The 14,017-nt window shown below is 43.3% G+C and overlaps 1 protein-coding gene across 4 annotated transcripts in view; it reads right to left on the bottom strand.

Annotated features, from left to right (window-relative positions):
* The window catches only part of RNF144B (ring finger protein 144B), a 206,887-nt gene that overhangs the window by 190,961 nt on the left and 1,909 nt on the right, over window positions 1–14,017 (bottom strand). The window contains exon 2 of one of the 4 annotated variants that reach the window (XM_074398493.1): window positions 13,071–13,231. In XM_074398493.1, coding sequence (XP_074254594.1) covers window positions 13,071–13,088 — 18 coding nt within the window. In that variant the 5' untranslated portion in view covers window positions 13,089–13,231. Of the gene's footprint in view, window positions 1–9,451; window positions 9,947–13,070; window positions 13,426–14,017 lie in introns of those variants that run through there. The other 3 variants (XM_074398492.1, XM_074398494.1, XM_074398497.1) reach the window with 3 other exon arrangements.

Below are 14,017 nucleotides of genomic sequence, written 5' to 3'. Positions count from 1 at the left end.
CAGAAAACCCTTTTATAATCTTTGATCTGACCAATGTGATCCAAAGTAGGGCACCATTTATATTCAACCCCTGGCTCCGTCCTCTTTTTTGTCTTAACCACAGCGTTATTTAAAACTTTATATTTGTGTATAGGTGGAACTCTGACAATCTCCTGCCAGACATTTTAATTTTTCCGAAATAATTCCGTTTTATTGTTTTGAAAATGCAGACATCCCCACTTTATAAACTTGGGTTGCCAGGACGTCAGATTGGCCTCAGAAAACAGATGTTCAGCTGTACAAGACAGGGCAAGTCTCTGCCCAGAAGCGCTGCTACCTGCCACCTGTAAGGGCCCTGCGTCAGGGCAGCAGCAGTTAATTACACCCTGGCTTTGGTAACCGAGCATGCCCGGAACCTCTGTTCTCACTTAGGACTCAGTCCTGAGGCTCAGGTTCTGGGGAGAAGCAGGTGGATGTGTTCAAAGAAGAGAGTTCTAATGGAGAAAAGTAGCAACGTGCAGAGTTTGCCGAATAATATAGAGAAAAATAATGATGGGAAGGGATCCTTGGAACAGGACAGTATCTTGGATGGGAGGATGTTTGAGGGCATAATGTAAATAAATTATAAAAGAATAAATAGAAAAAAATGAAAGCTAATAAAACTATAAAATAAAAATAATATAAAAAATAAAAAGTAATTTAAAAATAACAAAGAAACATGGTGGTATCACTAACTCCTAGGAGCCTGAGTGACATAACTCCTTCTGGGAATCTGGAAGTTGAACTGTTAAATGGCACTTCACTTATTCATTCATTCATTCACCTATCAATATATTAATAATATATATTTATGGAATATGTTAAAGGCAGTAAAGCATTATTCATGATCATATTATAAAAGCTGCTGGGAATCAACTTCTCAACCAGTTTATAACAGGGCCCTGAAAAATGCAAATATCTATTAAAGAGACACCGTATTAATATATTGTCTTTTTCTAAATTTATCAAATAAGTTTCTCATCTGAAGGCTGAAAACTGGTCACTTACTAAAAACTGTCAGATTTCTCTATTAGGTAGAAGGTAGATATCAGAAGATAAGCTCACCAGTCAAGTTACTACAACTAAAAGAACCAGCTTAGCTGATTTAAGAAGAGGTGAGGGGGAAGAGGAGGAAGGTCAGCCAAAGACTACACTGGCATTCTTTTTTTCTTTGAGACAAGGCCTCACTCTGGCACCCAGGCTGGAGTGCAGTGGTGCTATCATGGCTCACTGCAGCCTCGACCTCTGGGCTCAAGCAATCCCCCTGCCTCAGCCTCAGAGTAGCTGGGACTGTAGGCATGTGCCACCACATCCAGCTAATTTTTCTATTTTTTGCAAAAAGGGGATTTTGCCATGTTGGCCACTCTGGTCTTAAACTCCTCGGCTCAAATGATCCTCCCACCTTGCCCTCCCAAAGTACTGGGATTATAGGCATGAGCCACTGTGCCTGGCCTGACATTCTTATTTCTTCTGCCACAATAAATGCTTGCTAGTCTCACACTAGCAAGCATTCAATAATTACTGGGTGCTGAGGATGGAAGAACTATCAGAAAGACAACATTCCTGCTCTTATCAAGTTGATTGGGAGGGAGGGTGTAGACAAGAAAACAGTAGTAAATGCTCTGAAGGAGGATGACATATCCGGGGCAGTTTAAGTGAGACCTGAAGAGTGAGGGTAATTTGGCTCAGAACAGGAAATTAGAAGAGTTTTCCAGTAGAATCACCAACATGGAGAGAAAGCCAACGGTAAGAAGGAACATGGCCGTTCACTGTGGCTGGAGGATCTTTTCTTTGGGGTGGGAGTCAGGGAAACTGGGATGAACAATGTAGAGACAAGGCTAGAGAGATGAACAGAAGTCAGATCCCGTAAAGCCATCTAGGCCTTGTTTTGTTTTTTGTTTATTGGGGTTTTTTTTGAGACAGAGTCTTGCTCTGTCACCAGGCTGGAGTGCAGTGGCGTGATCTCTGCTCACTGCAATCTCCACCTCCCAGGTTCAAGTGACTCTCCTGCCTCAGCCTCCCAAGTAGCTGGGACCACAGGCACGTGCCACCAAGAGCCAATTTTTGTATTTTTTAGCAGAGAGGGGATTTCACCATGTTGGCCAGTATGGTCTCGATCTCTTGATCTTGTGATCTGCCAACCTTGGCCTCCCAAAGTGTTGAAATTACATGCGTGAGCCACCATGCACAGCCTACACCATGTGTTAAAAATTGTACTTCAGAGTAAAGAAAATGTGATACATATACACCAAAGACTATTACTCAGTCATAAAAAAAAAAATGAAGAAGGAAATAATGTATTTTGCAGGAACTTGGACAGAGCTGGAGGCCATTACTGTAAGTGAAGTAACTCAGAAATGGAAAATCAAATACCATATGTTCTCACTTAAAAATGGGAGCTAAGCTATGGATACACAAAGGCATATAAAGGGGTATCATGGATATTGGAAACCCAGAACAGGGGAGTGTGGGAGGAGGGTCAGGAATAAAAAATTGCATATTGGTAACAATGTACACTTCTCAGGTGACAGGTGCACTACAATCTCAGACTTCACCACTATACAATTCATCCAGGTAAAAATAATCCCTGGTAGCCCAAAAGCTACTAAAAATTTTTAAATATTTTTTAAAAATCAAACAATAAAAATAAAAATTATACTTTAGCCAGGCACAGCATTTCACACTATGAGCTATGGAGGCCACTTCAGGAGGCTGAGGTGAGAGGATTGCTTGAGGTCAGGAGTTCAAAAACAGCCTGGACAACATAGAGAGATCCTATCTCTACCAAAAAAAAAAAAAAAAAAAATTGAAAAATTAGCCAGGTGTGGTGGCAGGAGCCTGTAGTCCTAGCTACTCAGGAGGCTGAGGCGGGAGGATCTCTTGAGCTCTGGAGGTCAAGGCTGCAGTGAGCCAAGATCATACCCTTCATTCCAGCCTGGGTGACAGAGCAAGACCCTCCCTCTAAAAAAAATTAATTAAAAAATTATACTTTATTTTACAAATGATGGGGAGGCATTGAAGTGTTACAGGCAACATAATAATGAGATCAATTATTTTTGTTGTTGTTGCTTTTAGAAAGTCTCCTGGCTACAGGCAGATAACTAATAAGGATGGAAGGTAGGGATGAGAGGAAAGAGGATAAATCAGGACAAAGATCTCTGTAAAAGACACTTAATCAATGAGTACCAGACAGGTGCAGTGACTCATGCCTACAATCCCAGCACTTTGAGAGGGTGAGGTGAGAGGATCACTTGAGCCTAGGAGTTCGAGATCAGCCTGGGCAAATAGAGAGACCTCACCTCTACAAAAGATAAAAAAATTAACTGGGCATGGTGGCATGTGTTTGTGGTTCCAGGTACTCAGGAGGCTGAGGCAGGAGGATCCCGTGAACCAGAGAGGTCAAAGCTGCAGTGACCCATGATCATGCCACTGGACACCAGCCTGAGTGAAAGAGTGAGACCCAGTCTCAAAAATCAATCAATCAGTACCAATGTAGAGATCCTCATATCTTTGTGGAATCTAAATTCAGTCCCATGACAAGTTCCTAAGAGATAAGCTTTCCTGGAAGGGAAGAGAGAAGTGTGGAGGGAGGAGGGTCACTGGTGTTAAACAACTAAAAAACATATTAGTAAATAGAATGTAAACAGAAAGTGCCTCTCTTTTTAAAATTAAATATTTATACAATGACTCTATCTCACACGAAAGAATGTTGATACATTTGAGTAGTATTTGAATAGTAGAATAAATTAAAGGGAAATTGACACACAGGAGGTATGTTGATATATATCCCCAATTTCGTACTATGTAAAAGCAAATTAGCATGCTCCTGCCTCTGTTCCCTCGCATTTTTAGAGTTTTCTTTTTTTTTTTTTTTGAGAGGGAGTCTCGCTCTGTCACCCAGGCTAGAGGGCGGTGGTGTGATATCGGCTCACTGCAACCTCTGCCTCCCGGGTTCAAGTGATTCTCCTGTCTCAGCCTCCTGAGTAGCTGGGATTATAGGCACCAGCTACCACACCTGGCTAATTTATATATTTTTAGTAGAGATGGGATTTCACCATGTTGGCCAGGCTAGTCTCAAACTCCTGACCTCCAGTGATCCGCCTGCCTCAGCCTTCCAAAGTGCTGGGATTACAGGTGTGAGCCACTGCACCTATTTCTATTATCCCTCACTCTACCTACCTAATCATTTTATGATCATCCTCAATTTGCATCAAAGTCCATGCTAGGCTGGTCTGAGTGCAGTGCTGTTTATAACTAACTGATCACAGCCGGTTATAAATCTCTTTGTTCCTTCTCCATTCCCACTGCTTCACTTGACTAGCTTTTAAAAAAATAATTTAAGGCCAGGCACAGTGGCTCATGCCTGTAATCCCAGCACTTTGGGAGGCCGAGGCGGGTGGATCAAGAGGTCAAGAGATCGAGACCATCCTGGTCAACATGGTGAAACCCCGACTCTACTAAAAATACAAAAAAATTAGGCCGGGTGTGGTGGCTCAAGCTTGTAATCCCAGCACTTTGGGAGGCCGAGGCGGGCGGATCACGAGGTCGAGAGATCTAGACCATCCTGGTCAACATGGTGAAACCCCGTCTCTACTAAAAATACAAAAAAAAAAAATTAGCTGGGCATGGTGGTGCGTGCCTGTAATCCCAGCTACTCAGGAGGCTGAGGCAGGAGAATTGCCTGAACCCAGGAGGCGGAGGTTGCGGTGAGCCGAGATCGTGCCATTGCACTCCAGCCTGGGTAACAAGAGCAAAAACTCTGTCTCAAAAAAAAAAAATACAAAAAAATTAGCTGGGCATGATGGCATGTGCCTGTAATCCTAGCTACTCAGGAGGCTGAGGCAGGAGAATTGCTTGAACCCAGGAGGCGGAGGTTGCGGTGAGCCAAGATTGCGCCATTGCACTCCAGCCTGGGTAACAAGAGTGAAAACTCCATCTCAAAAAAAAAAAAAAAAAAGAAAAGAAAAAGAAAAATATAATAACAATAATTTAAACATTTTTACAAACCAAAGTTCATGCTACTTCCACTAGGTCATGCTCTGCTGACCCTGGGACCTGAGCCACCTCACTGTAACCATGATGGGCTGGACTCAGAAAACTTAACGGAAAGCTAGAGTACTAGGGCTAGGGTGCTAGGAGGTAGCAGGGCTCCCCTCATGGATCCTCCCACCTGACCCTGCAAGCAAATATGGTGAAATGAAAGGAAAAGGAAAAGGAAAAAGCTGGTTTGCCTTAGGAGGGCAGAGCCAGGGCAAGATAGCCACATATTTCACCCCTAGATGACATAATTCATAATTTTTTTTCAGATGATTTGCTACCTTCTGTCTGTCATTTCAATTTGGTTTTTCTCAATTTTGCTTTGCATTTTTTTTCTTTTCATTTCTATTTGTGCTCTCCTCTTTTCATTTTAACCCTGTCTTTATTTCTCTTCTTCCAAATTGCTGAATGGTAACAACAAGGCTATCATCTGGCCAAAGGCAGGGTTACAGAGAGGCCTCCTCATCGATCTGGAACTGAGAGTAGACTACAGTCAGGAATCCCTGTTCTTCCCTGTATTAGTCAACGTTCCCCAGAGAAAGACAGCCAATTGTGTGTGTGTGTGTGTGTGTGTGTGTGTGTGCGCGCGTGTGCTATATATGCACAGAGAGAAAGAAAGATTTATTATAAGGTATTGGCTTATGCAATCATGGAGGCTGAGAAGTTCCACGATCTGCAATCTGCAAGCTGAAGACCCAGGAAAGCTGGGTGTAGTTCAAAGGCCTGAGAGCCAGAGGGCAGATGATAGAGATTCCAGTCTCAGTCTGAAGGCCTGAGAACCAGGAGCACCAAGGGCAGGAGAGGATTGATGTCCCAGCTCAAGAAGTCACCCAGAGCGAATTCAATCTTTCTTCACCATTTTCTATTTGGACCCTCAATGGATTAGATCAGGTGTCCCCAAACTACGGTCCGCGGGCCACATGCGGCCCCCTGAGGCCATTTATCCGGCCCTCCACCGCACTTCAGGAAGGGGCACCTCTTTCATTGATGGTCAGTGAGAGGAGCACATTATGTGGCGGCCCTCCAACGGTCTGAGGGACAGTGAACTGCCCCCTGTGTAAAAAGTTTGGGGATGCCTGGATTAGATGATGCCCATCCACACTGGGGAGAGCCCTCTGCTTTATTCAGTCCACCAATTCAAATACTAATATTTTTTTCCAGAAAGACCCTCACAGACACACCCAGAAATAATGTTTAACCAGATAGCTGGGCATCCAATGGCCCAATCAAGTTGACATGCAAGATTAGCCATTACATTGCCTTATCTAACCCTCCTTCACCTTCAGTCTTCTCTCTCTCTCTCTCTGCAGACCAGGGCTTCTTCAATTCACACGGCAGAACACGTGTCCCTACAGTTCCTATTTTGATTTGTTACAGATCCAATTACCAAGTGGAATCCATCTTTCTCATAATTTCAAATTCCCAGGTAGGGAATTCACTAGCTTTACCTGGGTCAGAGTCATGATGTAAAAACATGCCTACAAGAGTGCTTCATCTAATTCTACGGACAGTGACCAAAGGATTGGAAAGGACGATGGAAGGATCGTTGAGAAGTTTGAGGCTAAGTGTTTACTATAAAGGCAGACACGTAAATAAGTAATAACACTATAACTTCGTAAGTACCCTAATAAAGATACAAACAAAGTATTAAGGAAGCACAAACTAGTGGGGAGGGGAGGGAGTCTCAACTTCAGAAACAGGAGCATGAGGGATGTGCAAAAAGATAAAGTTCAGCCAGGTGTGGTGGCTCACGCCTGTAATCCCAGCACTTTGGGAGGCTGAGGTAGGCAGATTGCTTGAGTCCAGGAGTTGGAGATCAGCGTGGGCAACATAGTGAGACACTGTCTCACCAAAAAAAAAAGAAAAAAAAAACAAGTGTTCTAAATTTTTTTTTTTTTTTTTTGAGACGGAGTTTCGCTCTTGTTACCCAGGCTGGAGTGCAATGGCGCGATCTCGGCTCACCGCAACCTCCGCCTCCTGGGCTCAGGCAATTCTCCTGCCTCAGCCTCCTGAGTAGCTGGGATTACAGGCACGCGCCACCATGCCCAGCTAATGTGTTCTAAATTTTAAAAGGTTTCTTAAAGAAAAATAATTTAAAAGACAATGCTTTGAGTCTTACTAGACTAATCTATAGGATTGCAGTCCCTGTTTGGTGGCCTAGTTTTTCAGTAAGAAAAAGGATGAGGCCTCAGGGTGAGAGATCAGTAAGGAGAATATGGTAACAGTTTAGTTGAGAGCTGATATGGCCTGGAAGGAAAAGGGGTGGGTATGAGAGATATTTTGAGGTCTTGAATTCAGAGTACTTCATGTGGAGAGTTGAAAAGAGGGAGAGGCCAAAGATGACTTTAAACATTCAAGCTTACACAACAAGGTGGGCAACAAATAGATTAAATAAATCAGTAAAAAGAAGAGAGCTTTGCTAGAGAAGAGAATGGATTTAGTTTTTCACAGGCTGAATTTCAGATACTGAGGGATACTGAATGAAGGTATCCAATGGGCAGTTGATATTAGTATGATACTCAAGAAGAGAGCAACTTGCCGAATAATATATTGATTTGGACTTTATTAGTAGAGGTTGTCGCTATCATGGGGGTGGACAAGATCACACAGAGAAATCAAGTATAAAGAAAGAGCTAAGGGCCCATGGTGGATCCCAGAAGAACAGCAACATTCGAGAGACCATCAGATGCAGAACACCAAGCAAAGGACGAAAACCAAAAGAAAACAATGTAATGCAAGTCAAGAGAAAAAGTTTTTGAAAGAAGGGGATGGTAAACCGTGTCAAATGCTGCATAGAAATGAAGTATTACAGAAGTATTCAAAGGAGGTCCATCAACTTAACTGTTTGGACGTCACTGTTCCTTTTCCTTAGAGCAGTTTTAGTGGAGTGGCAGGAAAAGAAAATGCACTGCATTAGATCAGAGTTTCTCAGTTTCAGCACTACAGATAATTCTAGTTCAAAGTTGTGGGGCTGCCTGTAATCCCAGCACTTTGGGAGGCTGAAGGGAGTGGATCAGCAGAGGTCAGGAGTTCAAGACAAGCCTGGACAACACAGCAAAACCCCATCTTTACTAAAAATACAAAAATTAGCCAGTCATGGTGGCATGCACCTGTAATCCCAGCTCCTTGGGAGGCTGGGGCAAGAGAATTGCTTGAACCTGGGAGGCAGAGGTTGCAGTGAGCCAAGATCCTGCCACTGCACTCCAGCCTGGGTGATAGAGCGAGACTCCACCTCAAAAAAAAAAAAAAAGTTGTGAGGCTGCCCTATGTTTTGTAGGATGTTTAGCAGCATCTCTGCTCTCTAATCACAAGATGCTACTAGCACGCCCTTTAGGTTTTGACAGCCAAAAATGTCTCCAGACACTATCAAATGTCCTGGCTTCACTTGAGAACCACAGCATTTATATTAAGATATGAATGGGAGAGAGACACACGTATTTTTCAAAACATGTATTATTAGGAGATAGCATCACCTTTTAATATTCTTTTCCTAATTTGAAAACATGTTTATCCTAAATTAGAGTTTTTAAATCTAAGCTGCACCCAAATCTTCTCTAATTTCCTTAAATGAAAATGAGTTATAAAAAGAAATGTTTTACTTATTAAAGTCTAGATTAAAAATAAGATTTGGCCGGCCATGGTGGGTCACACCTATAATCCCAGCACTTTGGGAGGCCGAGGCAGATGGATCACTTGAAGTCAGGAGATCGAGACCAGCTTGGCCAACATTGTGAAACCCCATCTCTACTAAAAATACAAAACTTTGCCAGGCATGGTGGCGCACATCTGTAATCCCAGATACTTGGGAGGCCAAGGCAGGGGAATCACTTGAACCCCGGAGGTTGCAGTGAGCCAAGATTGTGCCACTGCACTCCAACCTTGGCGACAGAGTGAGATTCCATCTAATAAAATAAAATAAAGAAAACAAAAAAATAGAAAAAATAAGATTTAAAGAAATATTTTAGAGTTACACTTACCTATTTTCTAACCTAACAGCCCATTTTGACAGTTTTGTGACAATGTTGATATCTAGCCAACTTGTAGTATAAAACATTTTTCTGACTCTAATGTTATGATTTGGCCAAGAGCATTAAATATAACCTGAGTATTGAATCTTAGCAGAAAAGCCCCCTCCTATAGAGATGACCTCCCTGTTTTATTTTTTAACAGGAAATAAAGGCAATAATATCAAGGCTCTGTGCTTCTCTATTCCTTTAGTCTCATTCCATGGAACAATTGGTAAGATACATTAAAGAAACGTGTTACAAATAATATTCCTAAAATTACAGCAAAATTACTGACTGACTAGCAGCAAAAGTTTGGTAGTCACTCATCCTTTGTTCTCTAAGTTTTCTGAGCCTCACTACCATTCCCCTTACCCCCTCCACCTGCTTACCTTGAAGGTCCTCCCTGGCCACTGTGAAGCCAAAATATCCACTTTATTATCACACAACAGGATATTGTTGCATTCAGATATTTTTCAAACCCAATCTCAAATAACTACTCTGTACACTTTGGCTAACTCACTCCACCAAAATAGAGAATGATATCTTGTTTTCAGAAGAACTAAGTGTGTCACTATATTTATATTTATAACCAGGTTTAAAAAAGAATTTGGTCATCAGCTTATTCAAACCAGGTCAGTTTACTGACTTGATATTATTGGACTTTTTGTTTGTTTGTTTGTTTGTTTGAGACGGAGTTTGAATCTTGTTGCTCAGGCTGGAGTGCAACAGCACAATCTTGACTCGCTGCAACCTCTGCCTCCTGGGTTCAAGTGATTCTCCTGCCTCAGCCTCCAGAGTAGCTGGGATTGCAGGCATGCACCACCACACCCAGCTAATTTTGTATTTTTAGTAGAGATGGGGTTTCTTCATGTTGGTCAGGCTGGTCTGAAACTTCTGACCTCAGGTGATCCACCTGCCTTGGCCTCCCAAAGTGCTGGGATCACAGGCGCCCAGCCTGGACGGGTTTTGTTTTGTTTTTGTTTTAGAGACAGAGTCTTGCTCTGTCACCCAGGCTGGAGTGCAGTGGCGCAATCTCAGCTCACTGCAACCTCTGCCTCTGGGTTCAAGTGATTCTCCTGCCTCAGCCTCCTGAGTTGCTGGAATTACAGGTGCCCACCCCACGCCTGGCCAATTTTTGTATTTTTAGTAGAGATGGGGTTTCACCATATTGGTCAAGCTGGTCTCGAAAACCTTACCTCATGGTCCACCCACCTCTGCCTCCCAAAGTGCTGGGATTACAGGCGTGAGCCACTGCACCCAGCCTGGATGGTTTTTAAATAGCATCCAGACAACAGACTCATGCCACTGCCTAACCAAAAGGGGGTGCATTTTAACTAAACAAGTATTTTTAAAGTATTTACTATGTGTCAGGTGCCATGCCAAGCACCAGGAGGGAATAATAAAAGGATGCACAGGGCTTCTGCCCCTGAAGCTTCCATTCTGGGAAAAACTGATCTGTGTATGCAAGAGTTAGATTATATGCATGAGAAAGATTGGTAAGTGTGTGTAGTTTATATAGAAACTACTCACAGGCAAAAGGAGGGAAATGTTTAAGAACCAGGGTTTTAATAATTGCCAAAATAAAACCAACATATTCTCAGGCACACCCCCTGTTCATCCCAATTGTCCCAGATATGGTTGCAATCGGCCCTTCTGTGTCAGAGACAGCAATACTCATCAGCTATTTCCTGTGTGCCCCCATGTTGCCTAAGTTCTTTGTGCTTATGCAGGATCATATGACTGAGTTGGCCCTGAGCAGAATCACAGAACAGCAGGTATGAGTTCTCCTCCTCCTGCTCTCTTCCCCCAACACCACAAACACGATGCACTTCTGTTAAGATAGTAATCTACAAGATCAAAGTTGCCTAGAATAATGAGTAAACCACATGAATGGAAGCCCTGCAGAACTGCCTGAATCTGCCTGACAGGGAGATTTATAGAGCAAGAAACAAACTTTACTGTTAGGCCATTGAAATAGCCTGTTTTATCCTAATATACTTTCTCATCACATTAATCAAAAAATATGCTGGATGTTCATAAAAAAGGTTTATTTTGGCTTGAATTCATTCATTCAGCAAAATGCTTTTTTTTTTTTTTTTTTGAGACAGAGTTTCGCTCTTGTTACCCAGGCTGGAGTGCAATGGCGTGATCTGGGCTCACCGCAACCTCTGCCTCCTGGATTCAGGCAATTCTCCTGCCTCAGCCTCCTGAGTAGCTGGGATTACAGGCACATGCCATCATGCCCAGCTAATTTTTTTGTATTTTTAGTAGAGTTGGGGTTTCACCATGTTGACCAGGATGGTCTCGATCTCTTGACCTCATGATCCACCCGCCTCGGCCTCCCAAAGTGCTGGGATTACAGGCGTCAGCCACCGCACCCAGCCGTTCAGCAAAATACTTAATGACTATGTGTTAGGCACTGCTTTGGGTGCTGAGAATATAGTGAGGAACAAGACAAAGTCCCGGCAGCCTCAGGGAGTTTACACTTATATGGGAAAGACAGACAATAAATAAACAAAATTTTCTGGTAGTGATAAAAGCAATAAACAGAAATAAGGTTATTACTGACTGGTCCTCTACCCTTCTCACTAAGCCTCGCCCTTCTCATGTCTTTACTTTCCTCCTTACTCAGCTCAGTCCATCACTATTTTCCTTGTCCTGTGCGGATCCTCATCTCACTCACCCTTCTCTCCTTCTTTCTTCCAACTTGCCTGGCAAAATCCCAACCTGGTTAAATGCATGTTTTGGATGTTGTCATTGCCATCTTCACATCTACTCTCAGGTAGCCGAATATGGCTGGAGAAACACAATAATGCTGACGGATCTCACTCTCACTTTGTAGCCACTAATCCCAGTGAGTCCTTGCAGCTACGTGGCAAGCCTCCTACATTCCCTAATCCATCCATCGCCCATTCTCCTACATGATCACTTCACAGTTCCTCTGTCCAAAAACCTTGAACATTCTCTCTCATACTCACTCACTGTCAATAATGTTGCTCTAGATTTTACTGAGAAACTTCAAGGAATAAAAACTTCAAAAATCCCACCTACATCTGCCAATCCCTGACCCGCATGGGTACTCACATCCTCATCTTTCCTCCTGTTACAATGGAGCAGCTTTCTGTTGTCCTTTTTAAGGACAACTCTTCTACTTGTGCACTAGATCCCGTGTCCTCTCATCTCCTGTGGCAGACATGGAGATGTGTCCCCCAGATGCCTCTTCAAGGAAGGATCTGCTGCCCAGCTGCAGAGCCCAGAGTCAGCAGGCAGCCTCCACCTGTCAGCTTCTTCAGGATCTGCCAAAGCTGTGGAATCACTTCAGTGGAGGTCACACCCGTGCTGGGGCTGCCTGCACGAGGTGACTGAACAGTATGGGGATATAAAAGCTCAGCCACTCAGGATACCTCGAGAAGCAGCACTCACTCCAGAGCTCTCCTAGCAGCTGCCTGAAGCTCTGTCAAGCCACCTTTGGAGTTTGACCTTTTCCTCCACCCAATCTTGCTTCTTCTCACTTCCCTTCACAGATCTTCACCCCTAATAAATATCTGGTGTCCCAAATTGTTTTAGCACCGTTTTTATACAATTTTCATGTAATTCTCTTCCCATTTCACTGGCTACAGTTGCTCCTTCTCTCCTCCTTTGCTGGTTCCCCTTTCACTCTCATTATCTGCTTACAAAGGACCCAACGTAACCTACCTACTACAGATGGGCTTCAGCTACTGTCTCTTCCTTCTCTTCTATCATCAACGTTCCTCTCTGCACTGATTCATTCCTATCATCATACAAACATACATCTCCCCTCAAAACCAAACATCCTTTGAACTATGCTCCTTCTTTGTTCTCTACAGCAAAATTCCTGGGAAGAGTGCCTGAATCCATTCCTTGCCTACCTGTCTCTCTGTATCCCCACTCCTGGCACCTTTAGAATCACCACCCCACAGAATAGTCCGTGTCATTGATAACACAACACTGGTATACACAATGGTCAATTATCAGTTCTCATCTTACCTGAACTTTTATCAGCATCTGACTCAGTGGATCACTCTCTCCAAAAACACTCCTTTGTCACTTGGCTTCTGGGACACAATTTTCATGTAATTATCTTCCCACTTCACTGGCTACAGTTGCTCCTTCTCTTCTCCTTGTGGGTTCCCCTCTCATTCCTGAAACTGTAAACACTGGAGAGCTGCAACGTGCCATGTTGAACACCTCCCCGTCCCTACCTATGTTCACTGTTAGTGATTTCATTCAGTTTCAGGGTTGTAGATATCAACTACATGTTGACAACTGCTACACTTATATCTCGAGCTTGAGTTTCTTCTGTTGAAGGCCAGACTCTCAAATCCAACTGCACTCCTGAATCTCCATTTTGAATTATCAGAACATGTCTAAAACAAAACAACTCATTCCCACCTCCTGCACTTTCCCCTCCAAAACCATCCTGCCCACCCCCACCCCTGAAGTCTTTCTTATCTCAAACAATGGTTACTCTGTTCCTACAGTTGTTGAACCAAAAACCCCGAGGTCATCATTGACTTATAGCTGACTCTCTTGCCCACATCCAAAACTTTAGAGAATTCTTTGGAATAAGCTAAGCGGTCTTCAGAGTTCTCATTTTCTTAGGATCTTTTCAAATGTCTTATTAATAAGATGTTGCTTAATTGTTAAATATATAAAACAAAATCCCATCCACCCTACTGGTACTTCCTGTCTTCTTTAACTTGTTTTACTGTTATCATTAATTGTTGTAGGATTTATATTCACTTACTCATTGTCTTGATGACAGTGGCAGCCTGTCTGGAGCAGCCACTGAGGGGATGCCAGCTGCAGCATGGAAGGCACAGCCAGAGCTGCACACTCCTCAGAGCCAGCAGGGGCTGGGAACACGCAAGAGCCCCGCCCCCTACCGAGCTGGCAAGCAGCAGCTATCCAGCAACTGCTCTGGGCCCAGGCAT

This window comes from Saimiri boliviensis, chromosome 4 (genome assembly GCF_048565385.1).
Source record: "Saimiri boliviensis isolate mSaiBol1 chromosome 4, mSaiBol1.pri, whole genome shotgun sequence".
In the NCBI taxonomy this organism is placed as follows: Eukaryota; Metazoa; Chordata; class Mammalia; order Primates; family Cebidae; genus Saimiri; species Saimiri boliviensis.
Note: the sequence above shows the minus strand (reverse complement) of the source record. Positions and strands in the feature narration are given on the sequence as shown.